At 43.3% G+C, this 17,610-nt stretch overlaps 1 protein-coding gene across 3 annotated transcripts in view; it reads left to right on the top strand.

Annotated features, from left to right (window-relative positions):
• The window catches only part of Ikbkg (inhibitor of nuclear factor kappa B kinase regulatory subunit gamma), a 32,771-nt gene extending 20,299 nt beyond the window's left edge, over positions 1 to 12,472 (top strand). For all 3 annotated transcript variants that reach the window (XM_059249965.1, XM_059249964.1, XM_059249966.1), the window contains 4 exons: positions 1,950 to 2,093; positions 2,390 to 2,532; positions 5,627 to 5,688; positions 6,003 to 12,472. In XM_059249965.1, the coding sequence (XP_059105948.1) occupies positions 1,950 to 2,093; positions 2,390 to 2,532; positions 5,627 to 5,688; positions 6,003 to 6,145 (492 nt within the window). In that variant the 3' untranslated portion in view covers positions 6,146 to 12,472. The remainder of the gene's footprint in view (positions 1 to 1,949; positions 2,094 to 2,389; positions 2,533 to 5,626; positions 5,689 to 6,002) is intronic.
• Positions 12,473 to 17,610: the final 5,138 nt, after the last annotated feature.

Below are 17,610 nucleotides of genomic sequence, written 5' to 3' on the forward strand. Positions count from 1 at the left end.
ACACACGCATGCATATTAAGAAAATCTTTTGTTTAATTATTTTTATTTTTCTATTCATCTATTTATTTTACGTCCTGGCCACAGCCTCCTCCCCATCTTCTCCCAGTCCCTTTCCCAATCCCTCCCTTCCACCCCCCAATCCCTCCTCCTCCATCTCCATCCAGGAAAGGGCAGGTCTCCCATGAGTATCAATAAAACATGGCATATCAAGTTGCAGTAAGACTAAGCACCTCCCCATGTGTTAAGGCTGGACAACGCAATGCAGTATGAGGGGTAGAGTCCCAAAAGTCGGTAAAAATGTCAGAGACAGCCCCTGTTCCTGCTGTTAGGAGTCCCACAAGAGGATGGAGCTACACAACTGTAACATATGTGCAGAGTGCTTAGGTCAGTCTCATGCAGGTTCCCTGGTTGTCAGTTCAGTCTCTATGAGCCCAGTTTAGTTGACTGGGTAAGCCTTCCCATGGTGTCCTTGACTCCTCTGGCTCCTACCCCCATTTCTCCTCCTCTTCTGTAGGATTCCCGAGTTCCACCTAATGTTTGGCTGTGGGTCTGCATCTGCCTCCATCAGTTGCTGGATGGCACCTATCTGATGACCATTGGGCCAGGCACCAATCTGGTCACAGGAGAGGCTAGTTCAGGCTACTTATCCACTATTTCTAGGAGTTTAAGCTGGGGTCCTCCCCATAGACTCCTGGGAAAGTTCCCTCCTCCAGGCTTCCACCTGGCACCAAAATGCCCCCCCCCAGCAGTCCCGCTCAGCGCTCTCCCCCTCCATGCTACACCCCCAACCTGATCACTCATGTTTTCATCCCCACCTGCCCTCAGTCCACTCTCAAAATCTCTTCTAGTTCTCCTTCCTAGGGAGATCTGGGTGTCCCCCTATGAGCCCTCCTTGTTACTTAGTCTCTCTGGTTCTGTGGGTTGTAACATAGTTATTCTTTTTTAGCAGGTAATGTCCACTTATGAGTGAGTACATAATATGTTTATGTTGTCTTTCTCAGTCTGGGTTATTACACAAAATAGAAACAGAAGGAACATTACTGAATTCTTTCTATGAGTCACCCTGATATCCAAACCACACAAAGACCCAACAAAGGAAATTACAGACCAATTTCACTCACGAACATTGATGAAAAAATACTCAATAAAATACTGGCAAACTGAATCCAAGAACACATCAAAAAGGTCATCCACCATGACCAAGAAAATCTTTTAAAAATGGCTGCTTATCCGGGCGGTGGTGGCGCACACCTTTAATCCCAGCACTCTGGAGGCAGAGCCAGGTGGATCTCTGCGAGTTTAAGGCCAGTCTGGTCTACAGAGTGAGATCCAGGACAGGCACCAAAACTACACAGAGAATCCCTGTCTCAAAACAAACAAACAAACTAAAAAAGGCTGCTTAATCTCTGGAGGGAATTCTTGGTTGAGAGCATGGGTGCATATGTATAGTGTGTGTGTGATAAGCAGACCTTTGACCAAGTGGCAGAGTGGAAGGACCCATGGGTTGCAGCCTTGCCTGGTGTATGGTGGGTCAGTAGTATGTGGAGGGTTAGTGCGTAGTACTTACTCACTGTGAGTGGGAAGCCTCAGAAGGGAAGGTGGCTCCTGTTCTTGAAGAGTTAAGAGGAAGGCTGCCTAGCTGGAACTTCTCTGAAGGGGATGACACAGAGTAGGAGGCAGTGCCTTTTATATCCTCAGAGTTCCTATCATTCCAAAGATCTTTGTATATCCTAAGAAAGACCTCAGCATTTCTTCTGTACTATAGGACCTCAGCAGGATGTAGCCTTTTCTTTGTACACATTGAGACTTTGTCATTTGCCCTGAAGTCCAAAGGACTGGCTTTGCTCCAGCTATTCCTTCTTAGTTCTTAGAACAGTGGCCAGCCAGGGAGGTAGTTTGGCCCTACTGTGGGCCAAGAGACTCTGCCAGCACCCGTTGTCCTTCTCTAGGGCATGCAGCTGGAAGATCTGAGGCAACAGCTTCAGCAAGCTGAGGAGGCCCTGGTAGCCAAACAGGAATTGATTGATAAACTGAAAGAAGAGGCTGAGCAGCACAAGATTGTGATGGAGACTGTGCCAGTCCTGAAAGCCCAGGTGAGAGCTCTGTTCCAGCCTGCCTACCACATGAGTGGCCCACCCTCCCAGGCAATGGGGTCTGGTGCACCTCTTTGGCATCATTTTTTGTTGGCCTCTTTTAGTCTTCTTGAGTCCTTTGCATTGGTCCTTGACCTCTTGGTGCCCTTGGGATCACAGGCTTTTGTATCTGTTCCTGGTGTGTACTATCATGTAGTCTTGAGCAACAAGACAGGATTCTGTTCCTCTGGGACATGGCATAGAATGCCTGATGGGCAGCTGATGGGTGCTTGGTACACCTTTGTTCTATTTGCCAGGCGGATATCTACAAGGCTGACTTCCAAGCTGAGAGGCATGCCCGGGAAAAGCTGGTGGAGAAGAAGGAGATTTTGCAGGAGCAGCTGGAGCAGCTGCAGCGCGAGTTCAGCAAGCTGAAGGTTGGCTGCCATGAGTCAACCAGGTGGGCCTCTAAGAGTGTAGCACAGCCAGGAGCACAGCCACACACAGAGCAGGCATATACTAGCAGCAACCAGTAGTAACTACAGGAGATTGATGGCTCTTGGTGTTTGTGTTAAGTTCCCTGTACCTCCTGCTGCTCTCCCTGTGTCCTGTCCCTCCAACAGTGACCTTTCCCACTGGTCTAACTAGAAACTTCACAGAAATGCATATATTGAGAGGTATCTAAGGCTGGAATTTTTGTGGAAATATATTAGGTTTTATAGTGTCTTAGTTTGGTTTCTATTGCTGTAATAAAGACCATGACCAAAAACAAGTTGGGAAGGAAAGGGTTTATTTAACCTTACATTTTATAGTCCATCATGGAAAGAAGTCAAGGCTGGAATCTGGAGGCAGAAACTAAAGCATAGGCTACAGGGGAATGATGCTTACTGACTTGCTCAACTTGCTTTCTTATACAGCCCAGGGCCACCAGTCCAGGGGTTGTACCACCCATTGTAGGCTGGGCATCCCACACCAATTATTAATCAAGGAAAAACCCCACTCAAGCCAATCTGTTGGAGACAATTCCTCAATTGAGATTCTTTCCAGTTTGCGTTGACAAAAGCCAACCAGCACAATTAATCCCTTGTCAATTTGACATACAAACACACCACTATTAAACCATAACCTTTCCTTCTTGTTTGTCCTCCAATTCATGTTAATATAACAATATAAAATATAAATTTAGTCTGGGTGTGGTGACACACACCTTTAATCCCAGCACTTGGGAGGTAGATGGATCTCTGAGTTCGAGGCCAGCCTGGTCTACAGAGTGAGTTCCAGGACAGCCGCTATTAAGACAGAGAAACTTTGTCTTAATAAACAAAAAACAAACAAACAACCCCCCCCCCATAAATTTAAAAGTCCCTCAGTCTTTAAAACATTCCACCACTCTTTAAAAAAAATGCCTTTTTAAAAGTCTAAATTCTCTCACTGGGCTCCTATAAAATAATAAGTTACATATTTTCTTACTCTAAGAGTGAAGAACCATGGCACAATCACAATAAATCAAAGCAAAAACAAAATCCAACAGTGTAAAAAATGCAGTGCTTGATGTCTGGGACCTGCTCATGATCCTCTGGGCTCCCAAGGGCTTGGGCAGCTATACCTCACTCTGGTTTTGCCACTCACAGCACACATAACTAGTCTCATAACCTCAGGCTGGCTCCACTCCACAGCTACTGTTGTCCTTGGTGATTGTCCCATGGTACTGGCATCTCTAATATGCTGGGGTCTACTGAACTGAGGATGGATGCACCTTCACCAATAGCTTCTCTTGACCTCTCAAATAGTGCAAAGCCTTAGCTGCTTTCCATGACCCCTTCATATTACCCAGTTTGACTGGTAGCATGAGATGCAGCCTTGGCCCCCTCTGGACCAGAGCTTCTGTGTACTGACCCTGAGGATATACTCTAGATTCTAGAGTCTAGAAGATTTCACCTTAGTGGTGCTGGTCTCTTCTTAATCACAGCTGCTTTCTTGACTTCAGCTAACTAGCATCAATTGTCCCAGTAAAGCAAAGGTTTTACTTCAATGCTTCTGGTCTCTTGTTCATCACACCTGATTCTTCAGCCCCAGATGACCAGAACTACAGATTCTTAATTCAAAGTAACACATAAATGGCCGTGATAGAATCTTTGCTTCCCTCTGAAACTTCCCAAGCTAGGCCTTCATCATCTGCATTGCTCTCAGCATTCTTACCTTCTTTGGCTTCCACAGAACAGCCCATTAAGCTCTAACTACTTGATGGCATTTCCAGCCCAAAGTTCCAAAGTCCTTCCACAGTCTTCCATGAAACAACATGGCCAGGTCTGTCTCAGCAATTTCCCAAGAGCCTGGTACTAATGTCTGTTTTAGTTTGGTTACTGTTGCTATGATAAACACCATGACCAAAAACAGCTTGAGGAGGAAATGGTTTATTTCAGCTTACAGTTGTAGTTAATCATGGGGGAAGTCAGGACAGGAACTTGAGATGGGAACTAAAGCAGAAATCATGGAGGAACTGCTTTTTGGCTTGTTCTCCATGGCTCGCTCAGCTTGCTTGCTTATACAGCCCAGGTGCTTATCCAAGGGGTGGTGGCACCATCCCTAGTGAACTAGTAGGCCCTCCAACATCAATGACCAATGAAGAAAATGCCCCATAGGCTTGCCTCCAGGTTAATCTATTGGGGACATTTACTTAATTGAGGTCCCCCCCCTTTTTTTGTTTTTCGAGACAGGGTTCTTCTGTGTAGTTTTGGTGCCTGTCTTGGCTCTCGCTCTGTAGACCAGGCTGGCCTCGAACTCACAGAGATCTGCCTGGCTCTGCCTCCTGAGCGCTGGGATTAAAGGTGTGTGCCCAGCTGAGGTTCCCTTTTAACAGATGATTCCAGCTTGTGTCGAATTGACAAAAAACAAAACAAAAACAAAAAACCAAAAACCAAACAAAAAAAAAACCCTAACCAGTACAAATAGAATTCCCCCAAATTCATGTCTACCTAATACCTCAGAATTTGACCTCATTTGGAAATAGTATCTTTGTATATGTAACTAGTTAACATAAAGTCACACCAGATTAATTAGTTGACTGTGGTCTTTATAGAAGCACCACATTGAGATACAGAAGGCAGCTACAAGAAGGCCAAGGCAGAGAGACTGGGATTCAGCTACTAGCCAAGAAATGCCAAGGAATCTGTTAACTACCACCAGCTATGGGAGAACATGTATTTCTGCCTAGTCCTCTGACATGTTGATTTAGGGCACTTGGCCTCCTGTATCGTGCACATTTCTGTTATTTTAAGCCACCAGGTATGTGGTAGTTTGTAGTAAAGTTCTGAGGAAACTGATATAGGGGAACCCAGGAGTAATTGCTAATAAGTACAAAGTTTTCTTTGGAGATGGTAAAAATATTCTAAAATTATACAGATGATTGGACATGCTGAATATAGTAAAAAAAAACACTGAATGATATAGTTTAAATTGGTGAATTGTATAATACATGAATTATATCTCAATGAAGATGTTTATTCATAAAAAAATCTCTGCAGGTATTGATTGAATGATTTTTGTTTTCAAAGGATTGAGGATATGAGGAAGCGGCATGTAGAGACTTCCCAGCCCCCTTTACTTCCTGCTCCAGGTGAGTGAACAGGTGGTAGGTGGTAGATGGTGGGAGGAGATGGACAGGGAGGGCAGAATATTGTGCTGAGGGAAAGCATGCATTAGCCTCCCTGCTGCTCTGATTTGGGGAGCCCTTGTTGGCCAACCCTATTAGCCTACACCACCCTGAGGCAAAAGGAGGAATGTGCTGGTAGAGGTGGCTCCCAGCCACAAATGTAGTCAAATATGGTGGTATCAGTAGGTCTCAGTACCTTGTTAGCCTATCCTTCCCATTGAGGTCTACCCAGTCTGTGCATGAAGCCCACCAAGCTAGCCTCTGTTCTTGTTTCTCAGCTCACCACTCCTTTCATCTGGCCCTGCCCAACCAGCGGAGAAGCCCTCCTGAGGAACCACCTGACTTCTGTTGTCCCAAGTGCCAGTATCAGGCTCCTGATATGGACACTCTACAGATACACGTCATGGAGTGCATAGAGTAGGAGCAGCCGATGTAAGGCCACTTGTAATACCATGTCCTGAACTATACAACCTGTGCTTTCCTGTTTCACCTACATAGTCCACAATTAAGGACTTAATGTCAAAGAACTGGCCCTAGGACCTAGCAGGACCCTTGCTTTAGCCCTTTGGTCTGCTAGTTCCCCACTAGGGTAGACCGCCCCAGTTAGGGCTGTTTTTTCCCTTTTCTTCTGTGCCCAAGCCACTTGCCTCTGGTGGCTTCTTCCTCCCTCTTCTCCCATTCTCATAGGGAGTCTAGAATGGAGGCCAGGGGCTCTCAGGGAGCACCCCTTCTCCAAGCAGGGCTGGGTGCAGCTCTTCTTCCCTCCAGCTGTTGCCTTTCTTGCCCTGAGCTGCAGGCTGTCCTCCCAGGGCATGTGGCACTTAGGGCCATAACATGTGTTGCTTCTGATGGACATTTCAGAAGTCTTTTTGTTACCGTTAGTAACGGTGCAGTGAAAGTACTTGTGCACTGATCTGTGTGTGCCTTTAGGACATGTGCTTAGACATAGCATGCAGCCTTGCTGTGGAGGAGGTGGGTTGACCTTTGTGTTTCTGCCATCTGCTAGACATGCTGTTCTTTACTAAAGAGGGTACTTAAGTGTCTTTTTATGGGGTATGTGGGCTCTTTTTAATCCACTGATAGAACTTGGATTTTCATATTTTCTATCCATTTATTTGTTGTTGTTGCATCATTGCCATTTGTTCCTGGGGTTTGGGGAGCTCTTTAATCAGCAGTCAGGTTAGCTTTTGTCTATCACAGAAAATGCACACCTTGTTTCACTTTGATTGTGTTTATATTTTGGGACCTAGAAGCTGTTTATGTACTCACACCCATTCTTTACTCTCATATTTTGGCTTTGGAGTTATGACTGCTCTGTTGTTTGACAGAAGGCTATTTCAAACACATGCTTTTTTTTTTGTTCTAGCACCAGTGTGCTCTTGTCTTTGTGAAACACATTGTTTGTTTTGTGTGAATGGTGGTTTCCATGCTTCATCACACTCCAGGAGTTTGTGATGGCATGTTCACCAGCCCAAATGTCCTGTCTTGGGAACCATTTAGTAGTGACTGGCAGATTGTGAACAAGGGAACTCTTTACTTGTTTTGCAAGGTTCTAGACATTTTCTGGGATCTTACAGTCATTGGTATTAGTCTTGCAATTCTAGTAAAGGAAAGGAAGTTGGAGTTGAGAAAGCAATAGATGTGCCTTGCTGACTCCTCAGACCCGAAACCCTTTCTGCCCTCCTGCAAGCTTTCATGGTTCTGAGTGGAATCTGTAAATCCATTCCTGCCTGGGCTTTTTTTATTCACAGGGATTCTTGCCCATTAAGAGTGGAAAGGCTGAGTAGAATTAGGATTTAAAAAATAAGCCTGAGCTGGGGGCTTCTTCACAACTCTCAGGGGATGGGGAGAAAATTTTCTATTTCCTGATTCCCAGGTATCTATCAAACAGATCTTTAGGAAAATGTTAAAGGAACAGACGTATTCTTTGCTCATGAGTCCTTCATTTAAATACCTAATCTAATTTTTCTTCAGTAGTACCATTGGTTTGGTTTGATTCAGTTCAGTTTTGTGGTGGTATATGACTTTCTTATAGCTGTTCTAAAAATTCTCAGAGACTTGAAACAGAAAAAAAATCACTCATGTCTGGAAGTAGGATGTTAAGTTTCTTCTGAGAATCAATTTCAGACTTTCTCTCAGCTCTTGGTTTCTGACAGTCCTTGGTGTTGCTTGGCTTATAGACCCATCACTCTAATCTCTGGTTCTAGGGCCTCATGGACTCCTCTATTTCTGTCTCTTAAGAACACCAAATTGTAGATGTGAGGTCTATCTGGTAATTAAGGAGGATCTCCAGCTCAAGACCCTTACCTCACTATATCTACCAAGACCCTTTTCCCAAATAAAGTCATGTTCTCAAGTTCTAGGGGTTTGGACTTAACACAACCCAGAGTAGGGATATCATTAGAACCTGAGTAAATGCAGCCCAGAGGCAGGTGCCTTTAAGCCTTGCAATTCTGTTAGAGAGACTTGGTCTCTAGGGTGATGGTGACCACCAGGCTTCAGAATTTGGAGGAGGTCAGGCTGTTATAGGTGCTATGCTATTAGCAGGGCCAGTGGGTGTGACTGAGAAAGGCAGGTTGGCTGCAGCAGGAAAGAGCTGTTGGACTGCCTGCAGTGACTGTATAGGCTTCATGCTTCTTGGATAAATAGAGATGCATAGGTACATTTCTGACCAGTTCTTTATCCTGAAAGGGGCTCAGAAAGCAGGTGTGACCTAGGTTGCACAGCAGGATCACCCAGGAGCTTGAAAACATTCTGGCTTGGGCTCCATGGACTAGTCAAGACAAAATCTGAGGGTGGCCACAGGCAATGGTTGGGACCTAGTACCCTTCTCAGAAGGTGGGAGCCCTTGACACTTCCTTACCTTGAAGTATGGTGTATGATTAACCACACATTAGATATCAAGGATTTGAGATTCTACCATCTTCCCTGACATGGGACATGTTTCTTTCTTTTCTGGAATTACTTAACTAGACCTGGAAAAACTGGTTATTAGTTTTTTCCCCCCAAGGGATTTAGCCTATTTGGCTTTTATGAACTGTGGCCCCTGGCATACAGCTTCTGGTTCCAGACATCTAGAAGCATGTCCTTCCCAGAAGTCCTTTTACTGTTACTTATACGTTCTTCCTGTTGGCCCATGACCAAGAGAAATCTAGAGAGTCAATAAGACAGTACAGAGTACTTCACTCACTGCAGTAACAAATGATAAGGAGTAGCTCAGCAGGAATGCAGCCACAGATTGTCAGTAGAGATGATGTCAAAATAGGAACAATTTCAGCCCTGTGTGTGAGACACCTTCAGGCATAATGAGACCTTGTGGCATTTCCCCTTTCAAGGTGTGTGTGGGGGTGTTTGATGAGATAGAACAAGCACTTTGGAAATATCCTTAGCCCTCTTTACCTGATAACTTGGTTCTCACAGTGACTACTTCATTGGAGTGCCTCTCATGGCACTGTCATTTGTTACCACCAAAAGCTGTGATGAAATTGGCCATATACCTGATGACACAGGCCTGCATAGCCAGCATCTTGAACATTTTGTTACATGGAACATTCTCTGTAGTATGGTATAAAAAAGCCAGAGACTTAAGTTATGTATAAAATGTAAAATAAAGAAGTAAGACCTGCAAGCATGTACCCTGTCCTCACTTGGTGGATGTAGGGGTAGAGTTGCCAGTAACAAAGTTTTTCTTTTGTGCTATTTCTATGCCTTTAATTCTTATGCATTATATAGGAAGTAGCTGTTACACACAGCTTTGAGGTTTCCTCTGCCTATGACTGAGGAAAGCTCATTGTTGACACAACAGAGTGGTGCAAGGGGCCAAGTCAGTCAACTAACATGGGGCCTGGATTTCCTGTGACTACAGCAACAAAGTACCACACATTGGGGTCTTAGGCAACAGAGATTTCCTGTCCCCCTGTTCTGCATGGCAGGCATCTGAGATAAGTGTGGGCAGAGTGGGATCCTCATAAGAGATAACCCATTAAAGGCCCCTCTCACACTGTGTAGCAGGTCCCAGCAATTCTTAGTGCTTTCTAGTTGGACCCGCATCTCTGCCTCTGCCACTTTTGTCACATGGTCACTTTGTGTGTTTCCTTTTTATAAGCACACCAGTGTCAACCAAAGGTGGATATTTTGTTCAGTATCTTGTGACAGTGATGGAAAGAGCTGATCTGCAGAGATAGAACAGCATGAGGGTTTGGGGTATGGAGCTGTGGCCATAGATATGGAGGAGAGAGGAAGAGGCATCTAGTGACTACTGGACTTTGGCTTCACACCTGGGTACCTGGGCCATCTGTCTACCACTGGGAGGACTAGGGAAAGGGACATCAGAGTTGCGAGAGAAACAGTTCAGTGTTCAGTTCTGATCCACCCAAGCTCAGTGTGAGATGTCCTAGGTCCTCTCATCTTGCCTTGACTGTTAGGGGTGGTTTCACATTGAGACTGTAGGCTTTTCATTATCTATTGCTTACCAGTAACCAGAGTGATCTGGTAAATCTATTTTCACTTTGCTTAATGTCCTCCACTGATTTTCTGTTGCTTCAGGGTCTAAACTCCTTTCTTAGCCTTGTGTTGCTCTAACTTCATGTCATCTTCTCTAAAAGCCCAGCCATTCCATGCTGGCCCTTTTTCCTTTCCTCAAACCCACTAGCAATTCTGTGTCTTAAGGCCTTTGCCTCTGTTGTCTCCTTTGCTGAGAAGGCTCTGTCCCCTAATCTGCACAGTTGATTTCTTTTTGTCATTCAGATCTAAATGTAAATTACATTACCTTGTTTTAACTTACATCAAAACCACTGACCTTTTCTATTCTGTTGTTTCTTCCCACTAGAGGGAGACAGAAGCCTTGTCAATCCAATTTAGTAACACTATATAGGAGCTCAGCTTAGGGATACTCTGTGTTTACTGATGGCTGAGCTTGTCTGACATGACATCAGGATTCTCCTGCCAGTATTTTCACAGACATCACCTCTCACCATAATTGGAAACTTATAGAAGTTATTATATTAATGTACTGTAGCTAGAGTTTTCCTGCCTGACCCACAGTCAGGACAAATCTCTCTCACCCGCCAGTCCCGCAGCCGCTCAGAACAAGTAAACACAGAGACTTATATTGGTTACAAACTGTATGGCCGTGGCAGGCTTCTTGCTAACTGTTCTTACAGCTTAAATTAATCCATTTCCATTAATCTATATCTTGCCACATGGCTCGTGGCTTACCGGCATCTTCACATGCTGTTTGTCATCGTGGCGGCTGGCAGTGTCTCTCCCTCTCAGCCTTCCACTTCCCAGCTTTATTCTCCTCCTTGTCCCACCTATACTTCCTGCCTAGCCAATGGCCAATCAGTGTTTTATTTATTGACTAATCAGCAACACATTTGCCATACAGACCATCCCACAGCAATGTACTAGGAATAATAGTACAGAAATTTATTTAGAACTATAGTAACTATAGCTTTATTTTTTTTGGTGCTAAGGATGGAACCCAGGGTCTTGTACATGCTAAGCATGCATACCACCACTTAGCTACAATCCCAGTTTATCAGCTTTTCTCTGTACCTCCCTACCTCTCTCTCTGACAGACCTATTCTGTAGCCCTGCCTAGCTTGGAACTTACTATGTAATCCAGGATGGCCTTGAACTTGCAGCCATCCTTTTGCCTCAGCCACTTCTAAGATTACAAATATGTTCCACTATGCCTGACTGTAGCCAGAGGATTTCTCAGGTCCCGCCTGGCCCCATGCGGACCTGCAGCTGCTTATAGAATAATCACTCAGAAGCTTATATTAATTATAACTGGTTGGCCACTAGCTCAGGCTTATTACTGACTAGCTCTTACACTTAAATTAACCCAATATTCTTATCTATGTTTAGCCATGTGGCTTGGTACCTTTTCTCAGTTCTGTCCTGTCAACTTGCTTCCTCTGTGTCTGGCTGGTGACTCCTGACTCAGCTCTTTCTCTTCCCAGAATTCTCCTCATCTGCTTGCCCCACCTATACTTCCTGACTGACTACTGGCCAATCAGCGTTTTATTAAACCAGTGTACAAAAGCATTATCCCACAGCACCTGACTAGCATTTTTCATTTTGTTCAGAATTTGAATGGGTATCTGGGCATAAGTGGTACACACAATTCTGGCACTTGAGAGGAAGAGGCAGGGAAAGTACCATGAGTTTGGGGCCAGCTTTTGCTATAAAGCAAGACTTGGTTTCAGATAAGAAAAACAGGATTTGGAAGGATGGATCATGTGACCTTCATAATATATAGTTCAGGAAACCTAGTCTGAGGTTATATGGACAAGTCCCAGTCTGGACATTAATGAAATCCCTGAGCCTTGGCTTCCTCATCTGCAAAACTGCAAATCAATTTCAGTTTAGACCCACGTCTAGATTTTCCAATAGGTTTTGAGTGCTGGAAAAAGTCTGTTGGACCTATCTGTGGTAGAGCATGTATTAGAAGTTGAAGCAGGATGCTAATGAGTTCTAGGCTAGCCTAGGCTGCATAGCAAGATTCTCTCTTATAATACAAACAAAAAGTCAGTTGGTGAATGAATCCCTGGAGATGAGTGGGGTGAGGAGAGAGTGATAGTTTGTGGGCATAAGGTTCTTTGGTGGAAATAGGGATGTTCTGAAAATAGTCACAGTGATGCTTACACATCTGTGAATATGCTGCAAACCATTAAATTGTTCACTTTAGATTGACGTGTTGTATATGGATTAGGTTACAATAAAACTGGCATTTAAAATGTTATCTAAGCTCTGTGCATTTTCCCAGAACCTTTTGACAATGCAGATGAAGATACAGAAAGAGTTGAATATTCGCATTTGAAGTTGTTTGACATGTGACCTATTGATGGACTCTTGGTGCTGTTCCACTAACTAGAAAGGCAGAGCTGGAGGTGGGGCATGTATGATTGACTTTGTCTCATGAAATAGAATGATCATACCATGTCCTTTCTTCAGAGGCCCAGGGTTGGAACTAACTGAAGACTAGCAGCTGCCTCTCAACCAACATGGTCCTGGAAGGCTGGGCAACAGGTAGACACTACTGCATCATCAGAGGAACAGAATTAGGCGGCCAATTATGGTAGATACTGGCCAGTGGGGAAGCAGGGACCCCTAGGCATAGCAGCTTTTTAGAGATTCCACTGGTGCCAAGTGTCCCAGGATCAGGACTGGGGTTGGAATTTGATTTGTCAGTCTGGCAGAGCCATGGTAGACACATGTCTATCAGACCTAGAAGTAAGGCCTTACCCCAAATTCAGGGGTTGCTGGCAGGTGGCGTGAAGGGCTGTGTATCTCTAGCAAGCACTGCAAAATAGTCACTGCATGGACAAAGCCCAATATTAAACAGCAGCAGCAAATCCAGTAAAACTAAGTTCACAATGAGGTGAGATGCTCATAAACCGAAGTTTCTACAGTGCAGACTTTTGTCTAAAGAAAAGAGGCCCAGTCAGATGGCTCAGTGAGTAAAGGTGCTTGCTGCCAAGCTTGACTACCCGAGTTTAATCCTCAGGACACATGGTTGAATGAGGACTCTGATTTCCACATATGCCCTCTCAATAAATGTAACATTAATAAATATAACATAAAATTTAAAAAAAATGTTAAGAGGGACTGGAGAGATGGCTCAGTGGTTAAGAGCACTGACTGCTCTTCAAGAGGACCTGGGTTCAATTCCCAGCATCCACATGGCAGCTCACAACTGTCTGACTCCAGCTCCAGGGATCTAATACCCTTATATATACATACTTGGCAGGCAAAACAACAGTGCACATAAAATAAAAATAAAAAAAGTTAAAAGAGTCTGAGGATGGGGCTTAGTGATAGAACACTTGCATACACTTGGTTTCTGTCTCAAGTACTGCAAAAAATATTTGAAGAAAAAAGTTTGGAAACCTGTAAGGAATAAGAAACTAAAGAAAGTGACAATAAACACAAAGTAAAAAACTTTTTTGAGTTTGAAATATTAGCATGAACTTGATTTATTTTTCTTTTTGAAAAAATAGGCATTGTTTTTCTTATCTTGAAATGGCCTCAAAGCAAGAGTAACACAATAGCAGCTGGCACCTTGTATGTATATATATGTATATGTACACACACACACACACACACACACACACACACACACACACATATATATATATATATATATATATATATATATATATATATATACTCTGTGTGTATGTATATATTTACAGGTCAGAGACAAACTTGAGGGAGTCAGATTTTTCCTCCATCTTGTGGGCCCTGGAGATCTAACTCAGGTTGTCAGCCTTAATAGGATGTACCTTTACCCACTGAGCCATCTTGCTGGCCCAGTATAGACTATATATAAATTCAAATATTTAAAATATTCAAAGTTTTATTGTAGCATAGTTAAAAAAATTAAATGAAAACAAAACAAAAAGATTTCCTTGGAAATATTCCTACTGAAGGAAATCAGAGCCTCTTTGAGAAATTACTTATTTTAGGGATGAGATGTGATCTACTCAAGGTAAAAGAGACATTTTAAAAAAATGACCTTTATGTGTGCACATAGGCACAACATGGCATGTGTGTGGAGGTCAGAAGGCCACTTGTGGAGTTGGTTCTCTTCCATCATGTGCGTCTTGGGGATTGAACTTAGGTCATTGGGACTGGAGACAAGTGTCTACCTATTGAGCTGTCATGTCAGCCCAAAATTATTTATTTTGAATGTGTTAGGCTTATATGATAAGCACCTTTATCTGCCAAGTCATCTCACTGGACCAAATCTGAGATACCTTAGAAAAGAAAACAAGAGAGGCTGGGGAGATGGCTCAGTGGGTAAGAACACTTGCTACATAAGCATGTACACCTGAGTTTGAATCCTCACCACCCATGGGAAAAGCTGAGTATGGCTACATTTGTCTTGAACCCCAGAACTGTAGAAGGCTGAGATGGGGTTGGCTGGGGCTTGCTGACTGCCAGGCTAGCTCCAGGTTCAGTAAGAGACCCTGTCTGAAGGGAATAAGGAGGAGATGATAGAGCAGGACACCTGGCGTCTTCTTCTGACCCCTGCATGTGTGCAGAACCTCCACACATGTGCACATACACTAATATAACATAAGACACACAGAAAACTATCAAAGATCTTGGACATTTGCAAGGAAGATAGCTGCTACCTGAAGTCACCACTGGATATGAATATGAGATCATTAGGAAAAATAACAACTCTGCAGACTTTCCTGCCAGTCTCTCCCAACTCTGTCCCTTGTGCTTGTGCTTCTCAAAGCCCTTACGTCTGTGAACCTCAGGGGACAGCATGAACACTGGGAAAAGAGTTGGACTGGTATGAAGAATGGTTCCTTGCTGAGCATAGCAGTGTCCTGCCTGAGAAAGATTTGGAGGATTCAGAGACCTGTGAGAGAAAGGCAAACTCAACAAGAATGACAGTGTCTTGGTAGCCTGATAGATTCTGAAGAGTAAATATATTAATGGAAAAGGGGTCCAAGTGTGGAAAAGGTAAGAAGACTTGCTTTAAATATTTGTGTGACTGAAAGAAGAGTTCAGGATGGGTTACAGTGTCACAATGGGCTGAGTTACATCACCACTATCTAGAGCAGTGGTTCTCAGACTTTGGGTCAAGACACCTTTGGGGGGAGTGAATGAACCTTTCACAGGGGTCACATATCAGATATCCTGTATATCAGATATTTACACTACAATTCATGACAATAGCAAAATTATAGTTAGGTAACAACGAAAATAATTTTATGGTTGGGTGTCCCCACAACATGAGGAACTGTATTAAAGGGTTGCAGCATAGGAAAGTTGAGAAACACTGATAGAGGATTGCTGAACACTGTGTGGGGGCCATTGTAGCTATAAAAGGGCAGAGTCACAGAGATTGTGAGTTATTATATCTGAGCTAGAGTAAAAGATAATTATACTATCTGGGAATCAGTACATTAATGGGGAGACTTCACAGCTGAAGATACAAACTAGGGGTTCTGAGCTATAGAAGATCAGATTTTGTAACATTCTAAGAGAAGGGGGTTTACCAGAGAATTGACAGGTTCCAGGGTTAGGGCAGAGAAAGCACAAGATGAATGAGCCAAAGCATCTTGTCTCAGAAATATAAGGAAGCTCTCAAAGAATAACTGAGACACATTTAGCTACACTAGGGAAAAAACTCAAAATGACTGCCAGCAGAAAAAGAAGTAGTCACATAATTACTAATATTGTTACTGAGCCAGAATTTCACTCCGTGTTTATTATCTTAAAGGGAAGAATTCAGCTAAGAAACAGCTTAAACAAAGATTTAATGAGGGTTTAGTAGGGTGAGACCTTGGATTTGTCATTAAAATATTTCTAAATTGTTTTGAATTATGCATATGTGTGTGTGTGTTGTATGAGGTATGTGCACATGAGTACAGGTGCTTGCAGATGCTGGAGGATCAGATTCCTTGGAGCAGGAGTTCTAGAGAGTTGTGAGCTGCCTGGAATAGATGCTGGAAAATAAACTTGAGTCCTCTGAAAGAGCAAATACTTGTAACTGCTGAACCCCTCTAGCCCCATAGAATTTGTTATTTTTATTATTTCTAAATTGTTTCCTTTTTGAGATAATATAATTACATCATTTCCCATTCCCTTTCATCCCTCCAAACCTCATATACACATCCTTGCTCTTTTTCAAATCTATGGGCTCAGTTTTCATTATTAAAAGCTGCAAAAGAAAAGGCCAAGTAACATATAAAGGTAGAGCTATTAGAATTACACCCAACTTATCAGTGGAGACTCTAAAAGCCAGAAGGGCCTGGACAGATGTGCTGCTGACTGTGGTGATATAGTGTGCCCCCCAATATATTGTGCCCTCCAATATATTGTGTACCCTAATAAAACTTATCTGGGGTCAGAGAACAGAACAGCCACTAGATTAGACATAGAGGCCAGACAGTGGATGGCACATGCCTTTAATCCCATCTCTCGGGAGGCAGAGGTCCATCTGGATCTCTGTGAGCTCAACGTCACACTAGAAATAGAGCCAGGTAGTGGTGGCACACACCTTTAATCCCAGGATTTGAGATCTCATGTCTTGCTTGGGAAAGACACACACCTTTAATTCCAGGAAGTGATGGCAAGAAGCGAAAGGTGTATAAGCCGTGAGGACCAGGAACTAGAGGCTTTGAACAGCAGTTCAACTGAGACCCTCAGGGGTAAGGACTCAGAAGCTTTCAGATTGAGGATTCGTGGAAACAGGATTGGCTGAGGAGTTATCAAGGTGAGGTTGGCTGTGGCTTGTTCCGCTTCTCTGATCTTTCAGCATTTTCCCCAATATCTGGCTCTGTTTTTTTTTTTTTTTTATTAATAAGACCATTTAAGATTCATTTTACAGCTGACTCTAATAGACCACAGATGCCAGTCCAGATTACTATAACCAGCAAAACTTTCAGTCACTATAGACAGAGAAAACAAGATATTCCATGACAAAGTCAAATTTAAAAAATATCTATCTACAATCCAGCCCTGCAGAAGATACTAGAAAGAAAACTTCAACCCAAGGAAGTTAACTACACCCATGAAAACACAGGAAATAAACAATCTCACACCAGCAAAACCAAAAGAAGGAACACACCACCACCAGTACCACCCCTACCACTACAACAGCAAAATAACAGGAATTACAGTCTTTGGTCATTGATATCTTTCAATACCAATGGACTCAATTCCTCAATAAAAAGACACAAACTAACACAATGGATGTGAAACACGATCCATCCTGCTGCATATAAGAAAAACACCTTTAACATTAAAGATAGACATTGCCTCAGAGTAAAGGGTTGGAAAAAGATTTTCTAAGCAAATGGACCCAAGAAGCAAGCTGGTATAGCCATTCTAATATCTAATAAAATAGATTTTCCA

The sequence above is a fragment of the Peromyscus eremicus genome, chromosome X (assembly GCF_949786415.1).
Source record: "Peromyscus eremicus chromosome X, PerEre_H2_v1, whole genome shotgun sequence".
Classification (NCBI taxonomy): Eukaryota; Metazoa; Chordata; class Mammalia; order Rodentia; family Cricetidae; genus Peromyscus; species Peromyscus eremicus.